This window comes from Theobroma cacao, chromosome 5 (assembly GCF_053813885.1).
Source record: "Theobroma cacao isolate CCN51 chromosome 5, ASM5381388v1, whole genome shotgun sequence".
NCBI classification, from domain to species: domain Eukaryota; kingdom Viridiplantae; phylum Streptophyta; class Magnoliopsida; order Malvales; family Malvaceae; genus Theobroma; species Theobroma cacao.
The window spans coordinates 1,826,711-1,845,553 of record NC_142643.1 but is presented as its reverse complement, the minus strand read 5'-3'; the positions used below and the strand labels follow the sequence as shown (position 1 = coordinate 1,845,553).

The following is an 18,843-nucleotide window of genomic DNA, read 5'->3' as shown; positions in this document are numbered from 1 at the left end:
TCTCTTCTTTGTCAAATATTAAATTTTATTAATTGTCAAAGCAAGACAAACTATTACATCCACAAATCTTATTTTAAAATTTTATTAAGTTTTATTTTTTTTTTCGTTTGTCAAATATTGAGTTTTATTAAATATCAAAATGAATTTTATTAAGTTTTAAAAGGAAATTTGAACAATTTTTTTTTAGGAGTGTATCTGTGTCTTAAAATATTTTTAAGTATTAGGTATAAATTTTTTTTAACTGTTAACTATCTATATTAACAGTTAAGAATCAGAAATATCATTTCGAAACATAAAAGATCAAATTGGTTTTTTTAAAACATTTTAGGAAGCTTTTTGGGTTTTTATCCTTCGAACAACAGGTTCATTAATTATCAAAGGCCTTCACTACTCAGTGCAGCGGGCCCAAAAGTTGGCTAACCTTGCACTTCAAATGCTTCGCTGTAGAGCCCAAGTTCAAGAGCTGAGACCGCACAAGGAAGAGGCGGTAACAGAACTTGAGCAGCTCCAGGAGGCAGGATGACATTCCATAAAGTATTCAGAAGGGACTGGAAAAGATAACAAATCGACAGCAGCAGATCAGCTGTGTAGTTATTTGTTTTCTGAATTTCTGTTGTAATCATCATTTAATTTTAACTCGTAGCAAACTCATACACTATGTCTATATAATATATTCACTATGCTCTTTAATCAAAAATGGCAAAAAAATCTTCAAAAAGCCTTTACATTATAATCGATTATTTATTTAAAATTTCTTATTTTTTTATTTTATTTAAACAAATCTTTAAATTTTTATTTTAAATTAAATAAACTTCTTGATTTAACGAAAATACAATTGTCATTGGATCTAATACTAGTTGCTATTTTTATTCACGTAACATATAACTAGACTAATTGACGTGATCATTCGATAATAAATGATTATGGATTCTAATTCTGTCACGTGGATAAAAGAATTGTTAATTTATATTATGTCTTGTGATAAATAATTTTTTTATTAAATTTAAATATATATTTAATTTTAAAATTAAAAATTTGATTAAATATAATAAAACATGAACGAGTTAGTTGAGTAAAGACTATAATATAGAAACTTTTGTTAAGATTTAAGCCACGGAAAATTAAGCTTAAACACCAAAATGACCTGTCCTTGTTAGGAACACCATGTAAATAGTCACAGCCATTTCAATGGTAGGTACACCAACAACTTATCCCAAGACTTCTGCTTTACCACTTGATGTTTAATAATTAGCCGAAAACTTTTTGATGCAGCACCAATTTTCTTTCCTTATTTCAACATCCATTGGGATAATTCTTTCTGGGATTAAAGGGAACAAAGCCATGTCTTTGAGTGGTGTTACAGTTCTTGTTTTGGGTTAAAACCATTTGAACCTACCTTCCAGGTTGATACAATGCCTGAAAGATGAACATCGCCAAACCTTCCGTTTTTTGTGTAATAAACTATAAAACTAAAATTTTTAAGGGAAAAAAAAAAAGGGGGGGTTCCTCTGCTTTTGAATCTAACATGGGGTATTGCTGACATGAGTATTGTTGTGTGCGTTATTCTTTGTCACAATAGCCATGGGTCAACAGTCAACTGATTTTTAAAGGAAAAAAATATGAATCTGAAGAATCCAATTCTGGGAGCATGCTGCTCCATCTTCTGCAATTATTAGAGAATGATGCATGTTGGGGAAAGGTGTGCTTTCCTGTGTGTCCTGTTACATGCATCTGCCATCCACAATCATATTCTTGTTGTTCCACACTAGTCCTTGTCACGTAGACTTCACAAATCAAAGAACGGCAAAACTGTATTCTTAAAAAGAAAAAAAAAAGAATGGTAAAGATGCTTGAATAATTGTTGATCAATATCCAAAGGTGACAGAACTCCCCAAGGTTGCTTGCAACAAACAAACTCCAAAAACATACAATCACATGGCAAGCACAACAAGGTTTAGCGTAAATCCAACGGTGAGACATGGTTCTTAAGAGGAGTAGGAAAAACTTGACTTGACTAATCATTGAGAATCAAGAGGAAAAGTCTAAGGAATGGCATCCAATGCCTCGTAAACAAATTAAATACAACAACCAAGTTTGATTATTAAACTAACCCTTTTCTCTAAATCCTTAATTTTTTTAATTTAATACAAGTTTTTTTAAGTGTTTTTGGGCCAATGGGTTAATGAGTAATGTAAAAATGGAATGAAAATACTGTAGTTACTAGAAATATAATATTGTCTTGTTCACATGGTGGATTGGTGGTTTGTTGGGGTAAAGAGACAAAAGAAGGAAGAAAGCGAGTCAACTGTCTACAATTTTTTGGTTGGCTGAGGTGGCTGAGGTCTAAAAAGAGCTACTCATAAAGAAAGGAAGGAAGGAAGCAGGCAAATCCAATAGCAAAGAAGCCTTTTACCTTACTTTTGGGTTTGCTGATCTTTTCTCATCATGCTCCAAAGCCAAATCCACCTTCTAAAAAAGTGAAAAAAAGGGTGTAGAAAAGAGATCATATCCAAAATCTAGCTGTCAAATTACCACATACTCGACTTTGATCTTTCTGAATATCCAAGTTGGTTGTCTTTCTTTGTGGAAAGTTTGGCCTTGTAAGAGAAAAAATAAGGGGAAAGATTGAAAAAAAGATCTGGGATTTATTCTGTTTTGATGGGAGCTTGCTGGAGCAATCGCATCAAGTCTGTCAGTCCTTCTACTACCGGTGAGTTGAAAGCTGTTTGGTTCTTGATTGTGCTTTATTCTGCTTAAAAGCTTTGAGTTTTTGCTTTGTTGATGAGAAATGAACTTGCATGCCGTGTTTCCTATTTTGAAATCAATGGAAAGGGCTTGATTTCTATCGTTCTAATCAATATTTGATGTATTGAAATGGACATGGTTAAAAACTTGTTTGCTCACAAGCTCAAATTGTAATACAGATCCTGTCTGGAGCTGTAAAAGTGTGAGTTTTTATTGAGACAATTTTAAAAGTATTACTTATAAAGCATGTGAAAATTAACTATTTGTGTACAGGAGTTAATTCGACGAGTGCGAGCAGAAATGGAAACAACTTGAGTGGTTCAAGCAGTAGGGTGTCATCAGCTTCTGTACCACAAGCTCCCCGGAGCGAGGGTGAGATTTTGCAGTCTTCAAATTTAAAGGTTTTCACCTTCAGTGAGCTCAGGACAGCCACCAGAAACTTCCGGCCAGACAGCGTGCTAGGAGAAGGTGGATTTGGTTCTGTCTTCAAAGGATGGATTGATGAGCATTCACTTACAGCTACCAAGCCTGGTACTGGTATAGTAATTGCTGCTAAGAGGCTCAAACAAGAAGGGTTCCAGGGTCACAAGGAATGGCTGGTTAGTGATATTTCTTTACTTTCTAAAATTGCACAAGTTATTTTTATTTCATTTCAGTTTCTCTTTTTTTTTTTTTTTGTTGTTTGCCTGCGGGGGGGGGGGTGGTGTGGGGTGGGGGTGGCGAGATTTTGAATCCCTTGCTACTTGCTATTAGGTTATGGCAGCTAACTCCTCTAGTGCTAAGAGAAGTTGGTATTACCTGGATGCAATCTTAAGTTGGTTACCGTCATTAATTCGACCATGTTGACTTACCATGATTCTATCAGCACAAGAATCCAGTCCAGTTGGCATGGCTATTAGGATGTCCACACAATTCTAATATATTTAAATTTGGTGAAATGATGATGTTGTAAATGCATTTTAGTGAAAACTGTGGTATTCAGCCTTCCTCTTATGGGAGGATGTTTTGATTTACTTTTGTTCTTTTGGCACAGGCTGAAATCAACTATCTTGGACAATTGCATCACCCTAATCTTGTAAAGTTGATTGGTTACTGCTTAGAAGATGAGCACCGGCTTCTGGTATACGAGTTCATGGCTCGGGGTAGCATGGAGAATCATTTATTCAGGAGTGAGTTCCTCATATTGGTGAAACATTCATATCTATGAAGTAAAGTATATGTCCCTAATTTAATCTTGAAACAGGGGGGTCGCACTTCCCACCACTTTCTTGGGGCATCCGGATGAAGGTTGCACTTGGTGCTGGCAAAGGACTTGCCTTTCTTCATAATGCCAAACCACAAGTCATATATCGCGATTTTAAAACTTCTAATATTTTGCTTCATTCGGTATGTAACTGAGCTAATGCTTCCTTTTACATTTCTGTCGCATGGTGAGTATATTGGAATCTTATCCGTTTACTAATGTTCTATGTGCTGCTGTATCATTTGCTATTTGCAGAATTACAATGCAAAACTCTCTGACTTTGGGTTGGCTAGGGATGGTCCAACTGGTGACAAGAGCCATGTTTCCACTAGGGTCATGGGAACCTATGGATATGCTGCTCCAGAGTATCTAGCCACAGGTATTGTTCCCAGCTCTGTTTTCTTTTGTAAATACATAGTCCATGCCAATCTCTTTGGCTTTTATTTTCCGCTATCTACAACTGTTCTCTATATGCTCAGTAATTCTATTGGATTTGTGTACTACCCTTTTTTCATTTGCTTTTTTTTTCTCCTTTTTTCTTCTTTTTTTTTTCTTAAATGAATATCTACAGTTCACTCAACATGTTTTTCAGAAAAATGTACTACTATTTGCCTGTTTTCACAATGCATGGAGAAGGGTTTCACAGTCCTTTTGACTCAGTTATGGAGTTGTTTTATTTACCTTCTGTTTGGGAATAACATGAACCTTTTATCTAGAACTCAACTATGATTCTACTGGGAACAAAACAAAATAAAATCTGTTTTTTTATCATATCAGTTATTTTCATCTGTTATAGTTCTCATTACATTTAGCAATTTGTTATTGGATCATATGGAATGAAGTTGATATACTCTGAGTATTGATATCAACTTCATTTTTATTGGGAAGGTCATTTGACTGCCAAGAGCGATATATACAGCTTTGGAGTTGTTCTTCTAGAAATGTTATCTGGCCGACGAGCTATTGACAAGAACAGGCCACAAGGAGAACACAATCTGGTGGAGTGGGCAAAACCATACCTGACCAACAAACGTAGAATATTCCGTGTACTAGACACCCGGCTCCAAGGCCAGTATTCATTAAATCGGGTCCAAAAGGTGGCTAACCTTGCACTTCAGTGCTTAGCTGTAGAACCTAAGTTCAGGCCAAGCATGGATGAGGTGGTAACAGAGCTTGAGCAATTTCAGGAGCCAGGTGACATGCCAAAAAGCGTTCAGAAGGAACACCATGTAAAGGTGCAAAGCCATTCCAATGGCAAACCAACTACTTTCCCGAAGCCTTCTGCTTCACCTCTTCGTGTTTAGATGGAAAAATGCTGATTTGAACGTCCATAGGAATTGTTTCTGGGATTTAGGCAGGGAACAAAACCATGTTTGAGTAGTGTACAGTTCATCTTACAGGTAAACTATTTAAATCTACCTCTGAATTTGATCATGCTCATATTCTAGAGCATTTCATGAACATGATCTGGGTTTTGCTAAATATACCATCATGATTGAAATAGTGAAGAATATATGTTTGTATAAAAATGATATTGAGCTTATTTGAGGCTTTCTTTAGGGTTTTTGGTCCTTTCTTCCCTAGCATATGGTCTTGTTTGGAAAAGTAATTGAGCTCATCTGAGACAGTATGTAAGAATCTTCATTTTGTTGTAGACCATGTGATATATCAGATGTATCTCTCTTCTCATTACGTTCTACTGCCCTTAAAACTAAGCTCACAGTTTCTTTTCTCTTTCTAAAACTATTGGAATCCGCCGACAGATTCATGAGCTGCATGAAATAAGTCAATTTGATTTATGTGAACATGGAAAAAAGAGACAAATTTTGGTTGTCAGGAGAACTTCTAGGCATTTACTTGATTTTATTGAATGTCTAGTGCAAAGTTTACCACTTCCAAGAGGACTTGGCTTTCACACCCTTCCTTTCCCCCTAAGCAAATGGTTTCATGTTCTCAATGCATATTGGCATTTCCAACTTGTCAATTAAATATGGATTGGCAAAGGGAAGTCATCTCCACGGCATTATCCTATTCAAAAATGAAGGTAGTTGGTAACCCTTTTTTCCGGAATTTTACTTGGTCATCCTTCTATAACATCCGTAAGAACACTATGATTAATATCAGCTGTAGACAGCTAAGATATGCAGCAGTACACAAGAAAACAAGTGCGAGAAAAACGATGTTGTTTTCTCTTTCAATCAGTTTTTAATCAGGAACATCGACAAGCAAGTTTTGTCTTGAACAAGCTAAGCTAGCAAATAGGAAGGGACATGAAGCAATGCGTGAAGAAACGGTTAAACAAAGTATGGAAAAGAAAGAGTCCACCTGCAAAACAGAAAGGGATTAGAGAAATGGGGTGGTAAATCAAGGGTGATCATATTAACACGGCAGAAACATCCTATTCGGGTTGACATCCACGTTTGAAGCACAAGACCTGGCCGAGGCCTTGAGAAAATTTCTTCGGAAGATACGACGAAAACACGGAGAGTGGGAGACCCTCTATGAGTGGAAGAGATCGAAACTATCCTTCTTTCAAGTTCCCAACCATTATTTGCTCCCCTTGTTTGGTTGGTAATTTGATAAGGAAAAATAATTATTAAGTTTTACCTATTCTTTAAAATCAGTAAAAAATCATCTTTTAACTAAATCTAACTCTCTTTGGTATTAACTATTTCATATCTGATGGAATAATTTTTAGAATCATTAAAACGAAATTATTCCTCATAAGTTTATAAAATTACAATTCTACCTATACAAAATCATTTTTTTTTCTCTCTCCCTCCTCTTCCAGCCGCATTGTTCTCTTTCAGCTGCGTTGCTTTCATCCACCATCCACTTTTCTAGCGCCGCCTACGACCATGTACTTGTTTGATGTAAAAGAAAATGGGTTGAACTGAATATGCTCATGTGCTTTGTTTTTTTGTTCATTTGATGATGTTCTGGGCTTAGTTTGGTGTTATCCTATTTTCTCTTCTTCATTTAATGTCTTGGACTTGCAACTCTCTTCATTGAAATGACCAAAACGATTAAAGTGCAAAACATTCTATGTAATGGGTAAAAACTTCTTCTTTGGTGAATTTTCTTTTTATCAGTTATTGTACATAAAAAATATTATTTAGAAGAAAAATATTACTTAGATAAATTTCTAAAAGTTTTAAGAAATTTTTTTTTCTTTTTTGCCTGTGCCAAGGTCGAACTTTGCATCAAAATAATACATATAATGTATTGTTTTGATAAAAATAAATATTTTTATCTTTTTATAACTAATTTTTTTTATTCTAAAATCATTTTTAACAATCAAACATTATAATAAGTCATAATAACAATTCCTACTCTATTTCCTGTACTGTATCAAACATAATAATTATTTTATTTTATTTTTACAAAATAATTTTTCTATTTCATTCTTATCTACTCCACCAAACCAATATCGACCAAATATGCAGAAAGTAACAAAATTGTTTTCACTTTCTCCTATTTTTTCCCAGCCTAGCTGTTTTCTTTCAACCAAGTTTGAAGGTTATAAGGAATAATAATTCATAACCTTTTCACCTCCCTCTTTTTCCTTCCCTTTCCAGCCATGATTGCTGGTACTTCGTATTGCAGGATTTTTCAGAACTCCGAAGCATGTTGTGTCGTTGGGTGCAGTGACAGAAAGAGGTGAACTATGCAGCAGGTAAAGAGTTGTCCTTCCTGATCCGACCTATGCTGGAGAGAGTTCAATTGCAGCAGCAACTCACCTTGAATGAGTGCAAATAATTCTCTATGAACACTTCATTTATAAGATCTGTTGGTACAGGAAAAACTTAATGATGTCCTCAAAGATAAAGATTGGTTGGGCAACCCTGGCTCTTCAAACTTCTTCCTAGATAAAGATTTCAAAATATAGCAACAACAATAATCAAATAACTGAGGAGCAGGCCTGTAACATGATTTTTCATTAATTGAGAACATCTGAGCAAATCAAGTTTCTAACTGTTAATTGAGAAAGACAACTTCTCTAATAATCCAATGCTGTAAATGAGTCCAGCATTGATGAACTGAACACCAGAGTTTGATTAATACAGCGTTAACATAGCTGATATAAACTTGACAACAATCTTCCGTTTATAAATGTACAAATTAAGAAAAGATAAGGTGAAAATTTTGTGAGATACAGGTTCCAGAACGGTTCATCTTCCCAACAGCACAACACGATCCTTCTGTATTGCCTGTGTCAGGTTGATGTCAAAGAGTTCACACCGAATAGGCATCTCCATCTCATAGAAGGGGTTCTTCAAAACATAATCTGTGTAGAGCTCATATATGGCTTTCAAGAGAGCCTCCATGTGCTGTGTACCAGGTTCACAGACCACAAAGAATTTTGTTCCTGTATATCATAACAATATAAATATTTGCAAAAATCAACATTGTACGAAGTATAATATATGGTTTTCAGAAACATGCATATGAGACTACCTTCCAAAATTTTACAACCAAGGTTTGCAAAATACCATTTCAACTCAAATGCAAGAACAAGAGATTTATTCAGCATAAAATGTCACTAGAACAAACAAGAGAAACAAGTAATCAAGCCTTCACATTCGCCAATTTTCAGATAATACACTCACAAGGGTAAACTTATCATTCAAAGATTCTCACCTTAGATCATCTCAACATATTAAAATTTGATCCAGCATCTTCCAATATATCTGTACAGCATGTTTATCATTTACTTTTTTCCTTTTTCACATATTTGTGGTTCGCAGGATGTTGTTCGTATCATAAACTAAAAAATTATGCAACGAGTATATCTCTCCTCGAAAGATTAATTTCAAGAAAGCAGCCAAGTGTTCAAATATAAGAAGTTTCATAAAGCAGCACACACCAGATCTAAAACAGATTTCCCCCTTCCAATTGGTAAGACTTAACTGATCTACCTCAATCAATAATGGCACAATCAGACATAATGAATTTATTTCAATAGTAACATCCTATTTTTGAGTTGAACCATAAAAAATTGAACACCAAAACATAAATTACAGAGCATCTCACCGACAACAGTTCTTGTACTACAGTTTTAAATTTCAAGTCAGAGGAAAAGCAAGCACCAGAAAAATTTTCAAGTAAATTGTTAAAATTAAGAGGCATTCCAACTGCATCCAAAGCGCATAAATGCAAGCTTCCTGTATCTTTTATAAGCATAGAATATGAGTAAATTTCCAGTAAAATTTCCATTTTCATCATCTACATCAAACAACATCGCAATATCCATATTTTAGGCAGAAAAGGGGGGCAAAATCATTTCCTCTATCGCAAGCACTCAAACAATGGCTGAACAAATGATCCAACTTTCTTTTTTGGGATAATTGAAAAATGATAAAACTTTCACTCAACTGAGTGTGCAAATCAGATCTATAAAGCAGTTTCTCTATATTTTACTTTCACAATTCGAAATTTCCACTAAATTAAATTTAATTAAGATAAGAGTAATTGGTATTTCAAAAAAAAATTACCAGTAAGGGATTGAAAGCAATGGAGATCAAATGTATCAGCTTCAAGAAGCTCAATTCCCGAACAACCAGTGGTAGGCGATAGCTGCTGTGAGATGGCGTGCATCGAATGCCATAAACTAGCCACTCTCAAGCTATCATTCGTATCCATGCGTCCCTTCGATCCATAATCCTTTAAAAAAAACAAAAAAAATTACCAAATATTCTCGAGAAACAAACAGAAAATGTTTCCGAGTAATGTTACCTTATAGAAGATCAAACCTCCCGATTTGTTGATTATGTAAAGACTGTAAATCGCCGCCATTGTCAAGGGAATCAAATTGAAAACCCTAAAAATTGTTGCTTGGAAATGAATAACTGCTCTATTTCTTGCTTCGATTTGGGAATTGTAGAGTCGTTTTCTGTTTTAATTTCCAAATTTATGTTGACGTTTTTGACCTCTGTTTACAGACCAATTTACGGTTTAAATTATATCGACTAGGCTCTAATGGCGCCACGTATGAAAGCAAGGGTCCTTTCGTAAATTTAATGGAAAATCGGGTGCCTGTTAGGAAGAATAGAAATTTATAAATACTTTTTGAAAGTTTTGGTGGGGAGAACTTCACCTACTCAAGCGAAATGGCGGTGGAGAGTTCGAAACCAACCGTGGAGATCAACGGTCTGAGATTCACGTATCCTGGAATCGACGGTCATCCACCGCCGGGGTCCGCTCCTCTTATTGACGATTTCTCTCTCACTCTCAACGCTGGCGACCGGTGTCTCCTTGTCGGATCCAATGGCGCAGGTTACCTAGTTAGTTAGTACAAACGAGAAAATCAAGGAAAATAAAAAAAAATTTGAAAATTCATGTTTATTTGTTTCAATGAATGATAGGGAAAACAACGATATTGAAGATAATGGGAGGAAAGCATATGGTGGAACCGCACATGGTTCGAGTGCTGGGAAGATCAGCTTTCCACGACACCGTTTTGGCTTCCTCTGGTGAACTTTGTTATCTTGGTGGAGAGGTTTGTTTAGTTTTCTTCCTTTCTTTTTCCTATGTTCATTCAATAATTCCCTAAAGTTTGAATCTTGGAAAATTTTGTTAACTGTTGAATGAACTGAAACTGTGTCAGTGAGACATAATTGGGGGGAAAATGTAACTTTGCTTTGTGTTGACAAGGGAAATTTTGGGAAAAAGTCATTTCTTTGGCTCTCATTTTCAATTTCACTGACTTCATTTAGACCTATTAGCTGTAGTTTGCATGAAGAAAATTTTTTATTTCGAATTCCATTCTGCCCTGGATATTGTATCAAAGGAATTGTAAGTAATTCAATGTATTCGTTATTGGTGTATTGGTGTTGAATTTTATAAGTTAAACTAAAGGATGGTCTTTCTTTTGCAGTGGAGGCGTGATGTTGCTTTTGCAGGATTTGAGGTTCCAATTCAAATGGACATTTCTGCGGAGAAAATGATTTTCGGAGTTGCAGGTATTGATCCCAAAAGAAGAGCTGAACTAATCAAGGTATGCATTTTTTATAGAAGTACTAATATAACCATATCAAAGCATGAAGGAGGTAGTATCTGATAGCTCATTATTCCACATATGAATTATTCGAGAAAACCGTGTGGAAATTACGATAATTTGGCTATGCATATTAAAAGATAATGAATTAACAAACTAACTTCAGTTAAGTAACCAGTTTTGCCTCTTGATATCCAAAGTGACTAAATTTAGTTCCTAGCTTATGTATAATTTAAAAGTTCTCTTGCTTGCTTTTTGTTGTAGGTATTAGACATTGATCTCTCATGGAGGATGCACAAGGTGTCTGATGGTCAGAGAAGACGCGTCCAAATTTGTATGGGTCTCCTCAAGCCATTCAAGGTATTTTCAATTTTCTAGATGGTGGTGTGTATTTTCAATGCTTCCATTGTCTGGTCTTTTGTGGAGTTCTAACCTTCTTCCCTTCCACAACGAAGTTCGGAATTTTTTATGTCTTGTTTTCATTTTTTTTACTAGTATGAATTGTTCCTTAAGGCTGCTTCCTTGTTTGTATAGGTTCTTCTACTTGATGAGATAACAGTTGACCTTGATGTGCTAGCAAGGGCTGACCTTCTGCATTTCCTTAGAAAGGAATGTGAAGAGCGAGGTGCCACTATCATCTATGCTACACATATATTTGATGGTCTAGAAAAGTGGCCATCACATATTGTCTGTTTCGGTTCCTTTCTAAGAACTGCGTTCGTTCAAAATGAATTTGTAAATGGATGATTTATATAACATATCTTCTCAATGAGAAAACCCTCATCTTTGTTTCAGGTTTATGTGGCTCATGGAAAATTGCAATTAGCAATGCCAATGGATAAGGTTAAGGAGATTAGCAATTTGTCGCTAATGGTTAGTTTTCCTGGTAGAAGCTTGAAATATTCTTTTGGTTAGGAGTGAAGCTCATTGAATATTGTCTATTTATCAGATACTGAAATGAATATATATATATCTCCATTATATGTTTTGTCTCAAGAGTGCTTCTAGCCCTTAGTTCTTTGGATTTGTAATGTCTTACTGGTTTTAATTTACAGAGAACAGTAGAGAGCTGGCTGAAAAAAGAAAGAGACGAGGAGAGACAGAAAAGAAAAGAGAGGAAGGCACATGGTCTTCCAGAATTTGAAAACCAGATTGAGGGAAGCCGTGTGACAGGTGATCCAGCACGAGCTGCTGTCCGTGCATTGAACAATGGCTGGGCTGCAGGAAGGTTGCACTCCACAGTTGCTGGTGAAGAAAACTTTCTCTTCAGCTCAAACAGAGTTTTGAGGCAATAGATAACCTCAACTTTGGAACAAGTTCTTTGAGCTTTCCCTAATTACTGTTACACCAATAAGATTGTAGGCTCTCGTTGCCAGAGTCTTGCATAGGCTCTTATTAGCTAGAATGGCAGAAAGAAAATATGCCCTTAATTGTATTATTTCCCATAGTTGAGCCTGTACTGTGAGCAATGAGCATACATGGTCAAGCATAGCTAGTATCATCTGATTATTTATTATGAAAAGTTAATGTACCATGAAACAGTTTATGGGGATTAATAAAACCAAAGATTTTGTTTCCTTCGGATCATCTTAATTTGATGGAAGGTTGGATAGTTACATTGAACTCTGCCACCTATTAGTCTGCAAGGGATGATGTCCATCTCCTTATGATCAACAAGAAACTGATCCTTTACCTTATTTGCTGTGTCTGGCAGAATTTCAGTATTGACCCAAAAATAAGAAGAAGAGATAAGGGAAAATATTAGACAGCAAAATTTCAACTAGGCCGTCTTAGCTCAGCCGGTAGAGCGCGTGGCTTTTAACCACGTGGTCGTGGGTTCGATTCCCACAGACGGCGTTCTTTTATAGCTTTTTGACAACATTTGTACTCCACTTTTCATCTCAAAGCCCGGCAAACCCAATTCAGGCCCATTTCTACCCACAATATTCCCTCAAAGCGTTGAAACACGTGTACTCCTCCTTTCAGCTAAAACCCCACAACCAAACCCAATTGAGGCCCATTTTGACCCACAATTTTCCCTCAAAACGGTATTAGGCTAAACATATTTTGATCAAACTGCAATCCCATTGCAAATTGCTATTCCATGTAAAATATTATTCTCTTCCGCAACACATGGAACCTTAAGGAAAAAACCCCATTTCCATTGGCAGAAATTTGATGATCAACCCATAGGATTCCTCAATATCAAGCAAGAAAATGATGGGTTTTTTTCTTTTTGGTACATATTCCATTTTCCATTATCGCTTGTCTCTCTCTCCAAACCTCCCCAATTGTAAACAAATATCTTTTGCACTATTTGCCAAAAGCATATGCAAAAGGATAACATAATATAACTTGGGAATAACTTTTTCTTCTAGCTCCTTGAATTCTTGTTGACCTGCTTAACCGACCAGCACTGTGTTTCTACCTCAAGACTCAATGCCATCATCTAAAAATCTTAAATTATTCAGATAAGCATCTAATCTAAAACTCAATTGATAATAGGTTGAGAGACCTTATTATATACTCCTAATCTAACATATATCTAATTTCTTTTATAATTATTTTAATATTTTCTCTCACATGTAAAAATTACAAACCTATCATATGACATGAATTAGCAAATAGGATTATCGTATACTTTGATATCATATTAAATTTTTAAAACGAATACGTGATCTAATGTGATTTCTTTTATCACTATTTTGATAAAAGATTGAATTGCTACAAATTGCGGGGCCAAATGGCTATTAATCCAATTTTCTTCAAAAGTTTTTATCTTTTTTTTTCTATTCTGTTTCTCACCTCTCTTTTTTGATGATATAATGGATAAGATTGAACAATATGCAGAACAGGGTTTTGCTTAAATTTTTTTCAAGATTGGAATCTTAACATGGACTACCTACCACCGGCCTATTGTTTACCTAGAAGGACATACACCCTGGTTTTTTCTTGAAAAATTAAAATAAATAAAACTATTGTACTTTTAATTTAATAAATTAAAAAAAGAGATACCATGTGTCTTGTGAAAATCAGTGATGTTAAGGAAAGCATCTTGACAGTGCACTAAGGATGCAAAATAACTGCAAAGAGTGGTCAAAACATTGGGATGGTAGTGCAATTTAGACATGGCCAAAGCATCCTTTCCTTGCTTCCATATTTTCTTGTCAAGCACACAAATTGAACTGTTTGGTTCTAATTTAGCTACATTATCAATGGCAGAGATTGGCAGCAAAAAGGGAAAAATGAATACCCTCACTAAGATCCTTTTTTGTTTCTAGATATGGAATGTGATGTTTATCAGAAAAGGCCCACATTGTTGATGTCACACTTGCCATTAGAACAAGACAAGAAGCAGATGCTCTTAAACAAGTTGAAAGCAATTGTAACATATCCAATTCCTCTTAAACAAGTAGTGAGACATGGAAAGGCATAACTTCAGAAGATTTTTGGGTCTTTTGAAGTGATCAAGTTTATCATACCCTAAGATGATATTTCCCATTCATTTTCTAAGTTTTTGTAGGCTAATTTCTCCTTTAACTTTAGAATCATATAATCGAATATAATGAATTTGAGTCGTTTTACATATACCAAGATTTTTCAACTCTATTATTCAAGGAATTTTTTTTATCAAAAAAATTTGAGAGTGAATAGACTATTTCAACTCTCAAGTTAAGATACGAATTTACAATAAAACCAACGAGAGATCACCGGTGCTAGAACAAATTAGCCAATTTAATCAACTCCTTATTAATTTATTCGAAGAATTAAGTTCTTACATTGTAAAAACCTATATTACCGAAGATACATGATTAGATGATGTTTTCATTCATGTTTTAAGTTCTTAGTAGTTAATTTCCCTTTGAACTTTAGAATCATATAATCAAATCTAGTGAATTTGATAATTTTAGGATTGAAAAATAGAATAAACATTAATGAGTCGGCTTGCTTATAATAAATTGTTCTAACCCTCGAGTTAAGAGGGTAAATGTAACCATTTTTTCTCACCGATGCTCCAACTCAAAATACTTGTTCCTAAGGAAACAAGGACCTAACCAAATGAACTCAAGAAATTGATGCCTTCCTGTAAAAGGGGACATGTTCGGCCGAGGAAGATGATGGTGCTACACATTGGTAAGAACAAAGAGAATGGATCATGACTAGGTGAGAGGAATGGCAAGGACACCAGGTAAGGTGAAAGGGTGGGGTTGCAAAGGGGTGGGAGCCGTGGAAGATTGTGTAAAACACATACAACATAAAAAGAAAGATAAATAGGCAGAACCACCTGAGTGCCAGTCTAGCACTCACATGACCTTTCTGCACCATCCACCGACATGTGTGGAGGCCTAGTACTTGCACCAGTTTTCCCCTTCAAGCAACCCTTCCTACTTATATTGCTATACACAGTATGTTTCTTCTTTTCAAACTCTTTCTTTATTGCCCACAATTCCTCAAATCTTGGTGATGAAGCTCACCATATTCTTTGAATGCCTAACCCCTTTTCTTGTCCCTCTTTTATTGTCCATCTTTAAAGCTAAAAACACCCACCCATAAAGGCTGTCACAGCCATTACATTACAAGCATTGATTGAGTTGGGGGGAGGCGAAGATGAAAGATTTTAAAGCATGAGAGAGGAGCAACATGGAAGAAAGCAACACCATTTGATTTAAAGACAAAAAGTAAAATACTTCTAACATTTTAATATATAGTAGTAAAATGGGAAATTACTATATGACCAAGAGCTGCGGGCTACATGCTTCTTTGGATTTTGCAGCCACTTCAGCCCCTCACTTACAGCCTTTTTTTTTTTTTTACCATTCGGTGGATTTTTACTATTACCACCAGCACAATGACAAACCAAAGGAAAAGAAACATGGACCCAATATTAGGCCCCAAAAGAAGAAAAAAAAAAGTTACCACACATAGTTCACTTTAGTCACTTTCCTAAGTCTATCACCACTTTTTCTTTTTACTTTTTTTCACTTTCTTTTCCGTAAATCCTACCAAAAACCCCATTTTAACCCCACTGTTACTTTCACGGATTCTACCCACCCAACCCACCACTTCAAAATTTTTCCGGGAAAATAAAGGAAAAATAGAAGGGCGGGAAACAAAGATAAAAAAAAAGGTTAATTAATAAAAATTAAAAGAAAAAGGGCGGAGAAGGGGGGGAACTGTGACTGTCTGTCTCTGTCTGTTGTCTTCAAACGCGGAAATTCTTTCCCGTGAAGGTTTGGCCGAACTGCCAATTAGCTGATGCCACGTTCCACGAGGTGGAGGTTCGCTTGTCACTGCCCGTGACTCTAAAGGAGAGCGCCTGGCCCACCAAGACGGCGTTGGACTGCCAGTTCTGACCCCAGTTACGGCTCATGCTCAACCAGCCGGTTTTGGTTCCCTTCACGCTCACCTTCACGATATCCCCTGCACCCGCGACGTTGGTGACCAAAACCAAGTTGAAGTAACGGAATCCGTTAATGGTGAATCTGATTCCCCCTTGCTTTCGGCACGGCACCCTGTAAAAAATAATAATAATAATAATAATTAAACTCCGTAAAACAGAGTTGGGGGTAATTATGGAAATTCAATATTGTGTCATTCCCCATTTTTTCCTCATTGATGAAATGACCGAACCCACGCGTGGGATGTCGTGAATTTTGTCCCTTGGGCTGTCCGATTTCCCGGAAAATCTTAGTAAACACTAAAATTACAATAATACCCTTGCAACATTTTTCACTTTGATGCCCTTTGAGGTTCCGAGAGATCAATGGGTTGGAAGCACGGTCAGCCTTTAAAAGGCAAGGGTGTTTTGGTCATACAACACGGATCGAAAGACAGTTGGTTAAACTTGGGTAAAAGACATTAAAAAATCTGGATTTATTCAAACGGACGCCGTCCAAATGAGCTCACAAAAGGGCGATACCTTTGAGGCCAACCCCGTTTTTGCTTTCCCAAGAAAGTGATGGGAAGAAAAACGAAATTTAATATTAATAGAAATTTAAAAACAAAAAAAAAATCTGTTTGGTTCCTAAGAAAATTGAGCAGAAATGCACAACATTTATGTACTGTTATCAAGTATTCTTTTTGCCTTTCACTCGCATTTACTTCTCTAAGTAACGAAATACCAACTTAAGGAACACTAGTACTTTAAGAAAAACAAAAAGGCATGAAATTCTGAGGCAAAGGAGAGAGATTTTGGACTCACCTACGGAAAGAGACGGGGACAATACCAGCACGGTACTCAGCGATCTTAAGGAACATAGGCATGGCAAGGTCGAAGTGAGAGCGCGGAGGGTTGCACCAGCCGCCATTGTCACTTGGGAGCGCATAGTTAGGAGGGCAAAAGTTGGTGGCTGTGACGAAAATGGAAGGGCTGCCAGGGTGACACCATCTTGGGTCATTTGCACACTTAATCTCAAAGCAAGCACCACAGCTAAGGCCATTGTTGAAAAGTGCTGTGCTGAGAGCTGCTGTATTCACGCCATAGCCTTGGCTGTAGAGATTCCCGTACCCACATGCACCGCCTAACCAGAAAAACAAAACAAAACAAAACGAGCAAATTTTGAGGCACATTTTAATGGTTTTAGGGAATGTAGAGGAAATATATATTACAGTTTGAGATTTTGTTAGTGAATGCATGTTGAAGAATGGGGCTTTCATGCTTCCAAAAACAGAACATGAGAACAAGGGCCTCATTGACGAAATTCGTACTAATTGTACAAAAATTATGCTTAAAAGCCAATACCCATTGTTCCAGAAGCATCACTGCCACCGTAAAAGGTAGCATGGGCACTTTCCCAGGAGCCACCGGTGTAAACTCCAGGGATCCTTGCATTCACCACAACAGAAAAGGACAGCAATGAAGCAAAACACAGCACAGTCAGGGAAGAAGTAGCAGCAGCAGCCATTCTGTTTTCTTCTTTCAGAGAGAACAAAGAAGAAAGAAAGAAAGAGAAAAGGGAAAGAGAAATGTTGGGTGTGTTGATTCTGGGGCGAATGGAAAATCGGGAAGAAGGTGGGGGTACTTATTGAGGAGCTGAAAGGGGGGTGGAGAGAGGCAGAAAGGGGGGGGTAAGAGAGTAGAGATGACTCGTAGAACTTTTTTGGGACCCAAAAAAAAATATTACTACATGTAATTAATGCAATTTGCCAGTCCATTTCTCATTGATCTATTTTTGGGCAATTAATTGAAACCTCACATTCTTTTTTCTTTTCTTTGTTCTTAAGAAGTGTTTGGTTTAGTCTTTTTTTATGTTGTTGTAGAGGGGAGTCAAGACCCCAAATTTGTAATGCCATGTGCTCCACACATGGGCAGTTCATGTTAATTTTTTTTAGTCAAAGAGTAGGGCAAGAACTTGAAGACCTAATCAAAAATAATAACAATATTAATTTGGAGAATGTGCACATGCATCCTTGAACTAAGCTACTAGTGAATAATGTTGTAGGGGTTTTGATGTTCATACTTAATTTGAGACTTTTTCAACACCTTTAAACCAAGATTTGATTCATTGGGACTTTTGGGTTTTTTTTTTTTTTTCACAGTAAACCTTTCTTTTGATTCTCCTTTTGGGCATCTTTGATTTGGATATTTATTCTTTGGTTGAGGAATTTATATCCACAATTGAATTTGAACCCTTTTTTATGATCTTCTTCTTCTTCTTCTTCTTTCTTTTGCTTTTGGAGGACTTTTTCTATGATCTTTATTCTTGACTACTGACTTGGGGAGGGTCTCATCCACTTTATTTTGAAAAGGATTAAAGTTAAATGTACCAAAAAAAAATGTCGGTTTGGCTGAGATGGAACAACATTTTTATTTTTTATTTTAATTGAATGGTAACATAGCACCATCATTTTCTTTGTA

The 18,843-nt window shown here is 36.1% G+C and overlaps 4 protein-coding genes and 1 non-coding gene across 5 annotated transcripts; 3 read left to right on the top strand and 2 right to left on the bottom strand.

Annotated features, from left to right (window-relative positions):
* The first annotated feature begins 2,359 nt into the window (after nt 1-2,359).
* Nucleotides 2,360-5,680, top strand: NAK (Protein kinase superfamily protein). The gene is made up of 6 exons (XM_007026953.3): nt 2,360-2,710; nt 3,019-3,344; nt 3,779-3,914; nt 3,989-4,131; nt 4,244-4,367; nt 4,877-5,680. Exons 1-6 carry the CDS (start codon nt 2,659-2,661, stop codon nt 5,290-5,292), a joined length of 1,197 nt encoding a protein of 398 aa, XP_007027015.3. The 5' UTR covers nt 2,360-2,658; the 3' UTR covers nt 5,293-5,680.
* Nucleotides 5,681-7,894: 2,214 nt separating this feature from the next.
* Nucleotides 7,895-9,883, bottom strand: LOC18597752 (SNARE-like superfamily protein). The gene is made up of 3 exons (XM_007026952.3): nt 9,725-9,883; nt 9,484-9,652; nt 7,895-8,357 (listed from the first exon to the last, which is right to left on the bottom strand). The coding sequence occupies exons 1-3, from the start codon at nt 9,782-9,784 to the stop codon at nt 8,161-8,163; spliced, it is 426 nt and encodes a 141-aa protein (XP_007027014.1). The 5' UTR covers nt 9,785-9,883; the 3' UTR covers nt 7,895-8,160.
* A 181-nt stretch (nt 9,884-10,064) lies between these two features.
* Nucleotides 10,065-12,562, top strand: ABCI20 (non-intrinsic ABC protein 9). Its single transcript, XM_018120601.2, has 7 exons — nt 10,065-10,264; nt 10,354-10,487; nt 10,866-10,985; nt 11,250-11,345; nt 11,520-11,672; nt 11,781-11,858; nt 12,041-12,562. The coding sequence occupies exons 1-7, from the start codon at nt 10,099-10,101 to the stop codon at nt 12,278-12,280; spliced, it is 987 nt and encodes a 328-aa protein (XP_017976090.2). The 5' UTR covers nt 10,065-10,098; the 3' UTR covers nt 12,281-12,562.
* A 207-nt stretch (nt 12,563-12,769) lies between these two features.
* Nucleotides 12,770-12,842, top strand: TRNAK-UUU (transfer RNA lysine (anticodon UUU)). Its single transcript has one exon. It is a non-coding gene; the product is annotated as a tRNA-Lys (tRNA).
* Nucleotides 12,843-15,627: 2,785 nt separating this feature from the next.
* Nucleotides 15,628-17,991, bottom strand: EXPA9 (expansin A9). Its single transcript, XM_007026950.3, has 3 exons — nt 17,728-17,991; nt 17,188-17,506; nt 15,628-16,498 (listed from the first exon to the last, which is right to left on the bottom strand). Exons 1-3 carry the CDS (start codon nt 17,888-17,890, stop codon nt 16,189-16,191), a joined length of 792 nt encoding a protein of 263 aa, XP_007027012.3. The 5' UTR covers nt 17,891-17,991; the 3' UTR covers nt 15,628-16,188.
* Between the last annotated feature and the right edge of the window lie 852 nt (nt 17,992-18,843).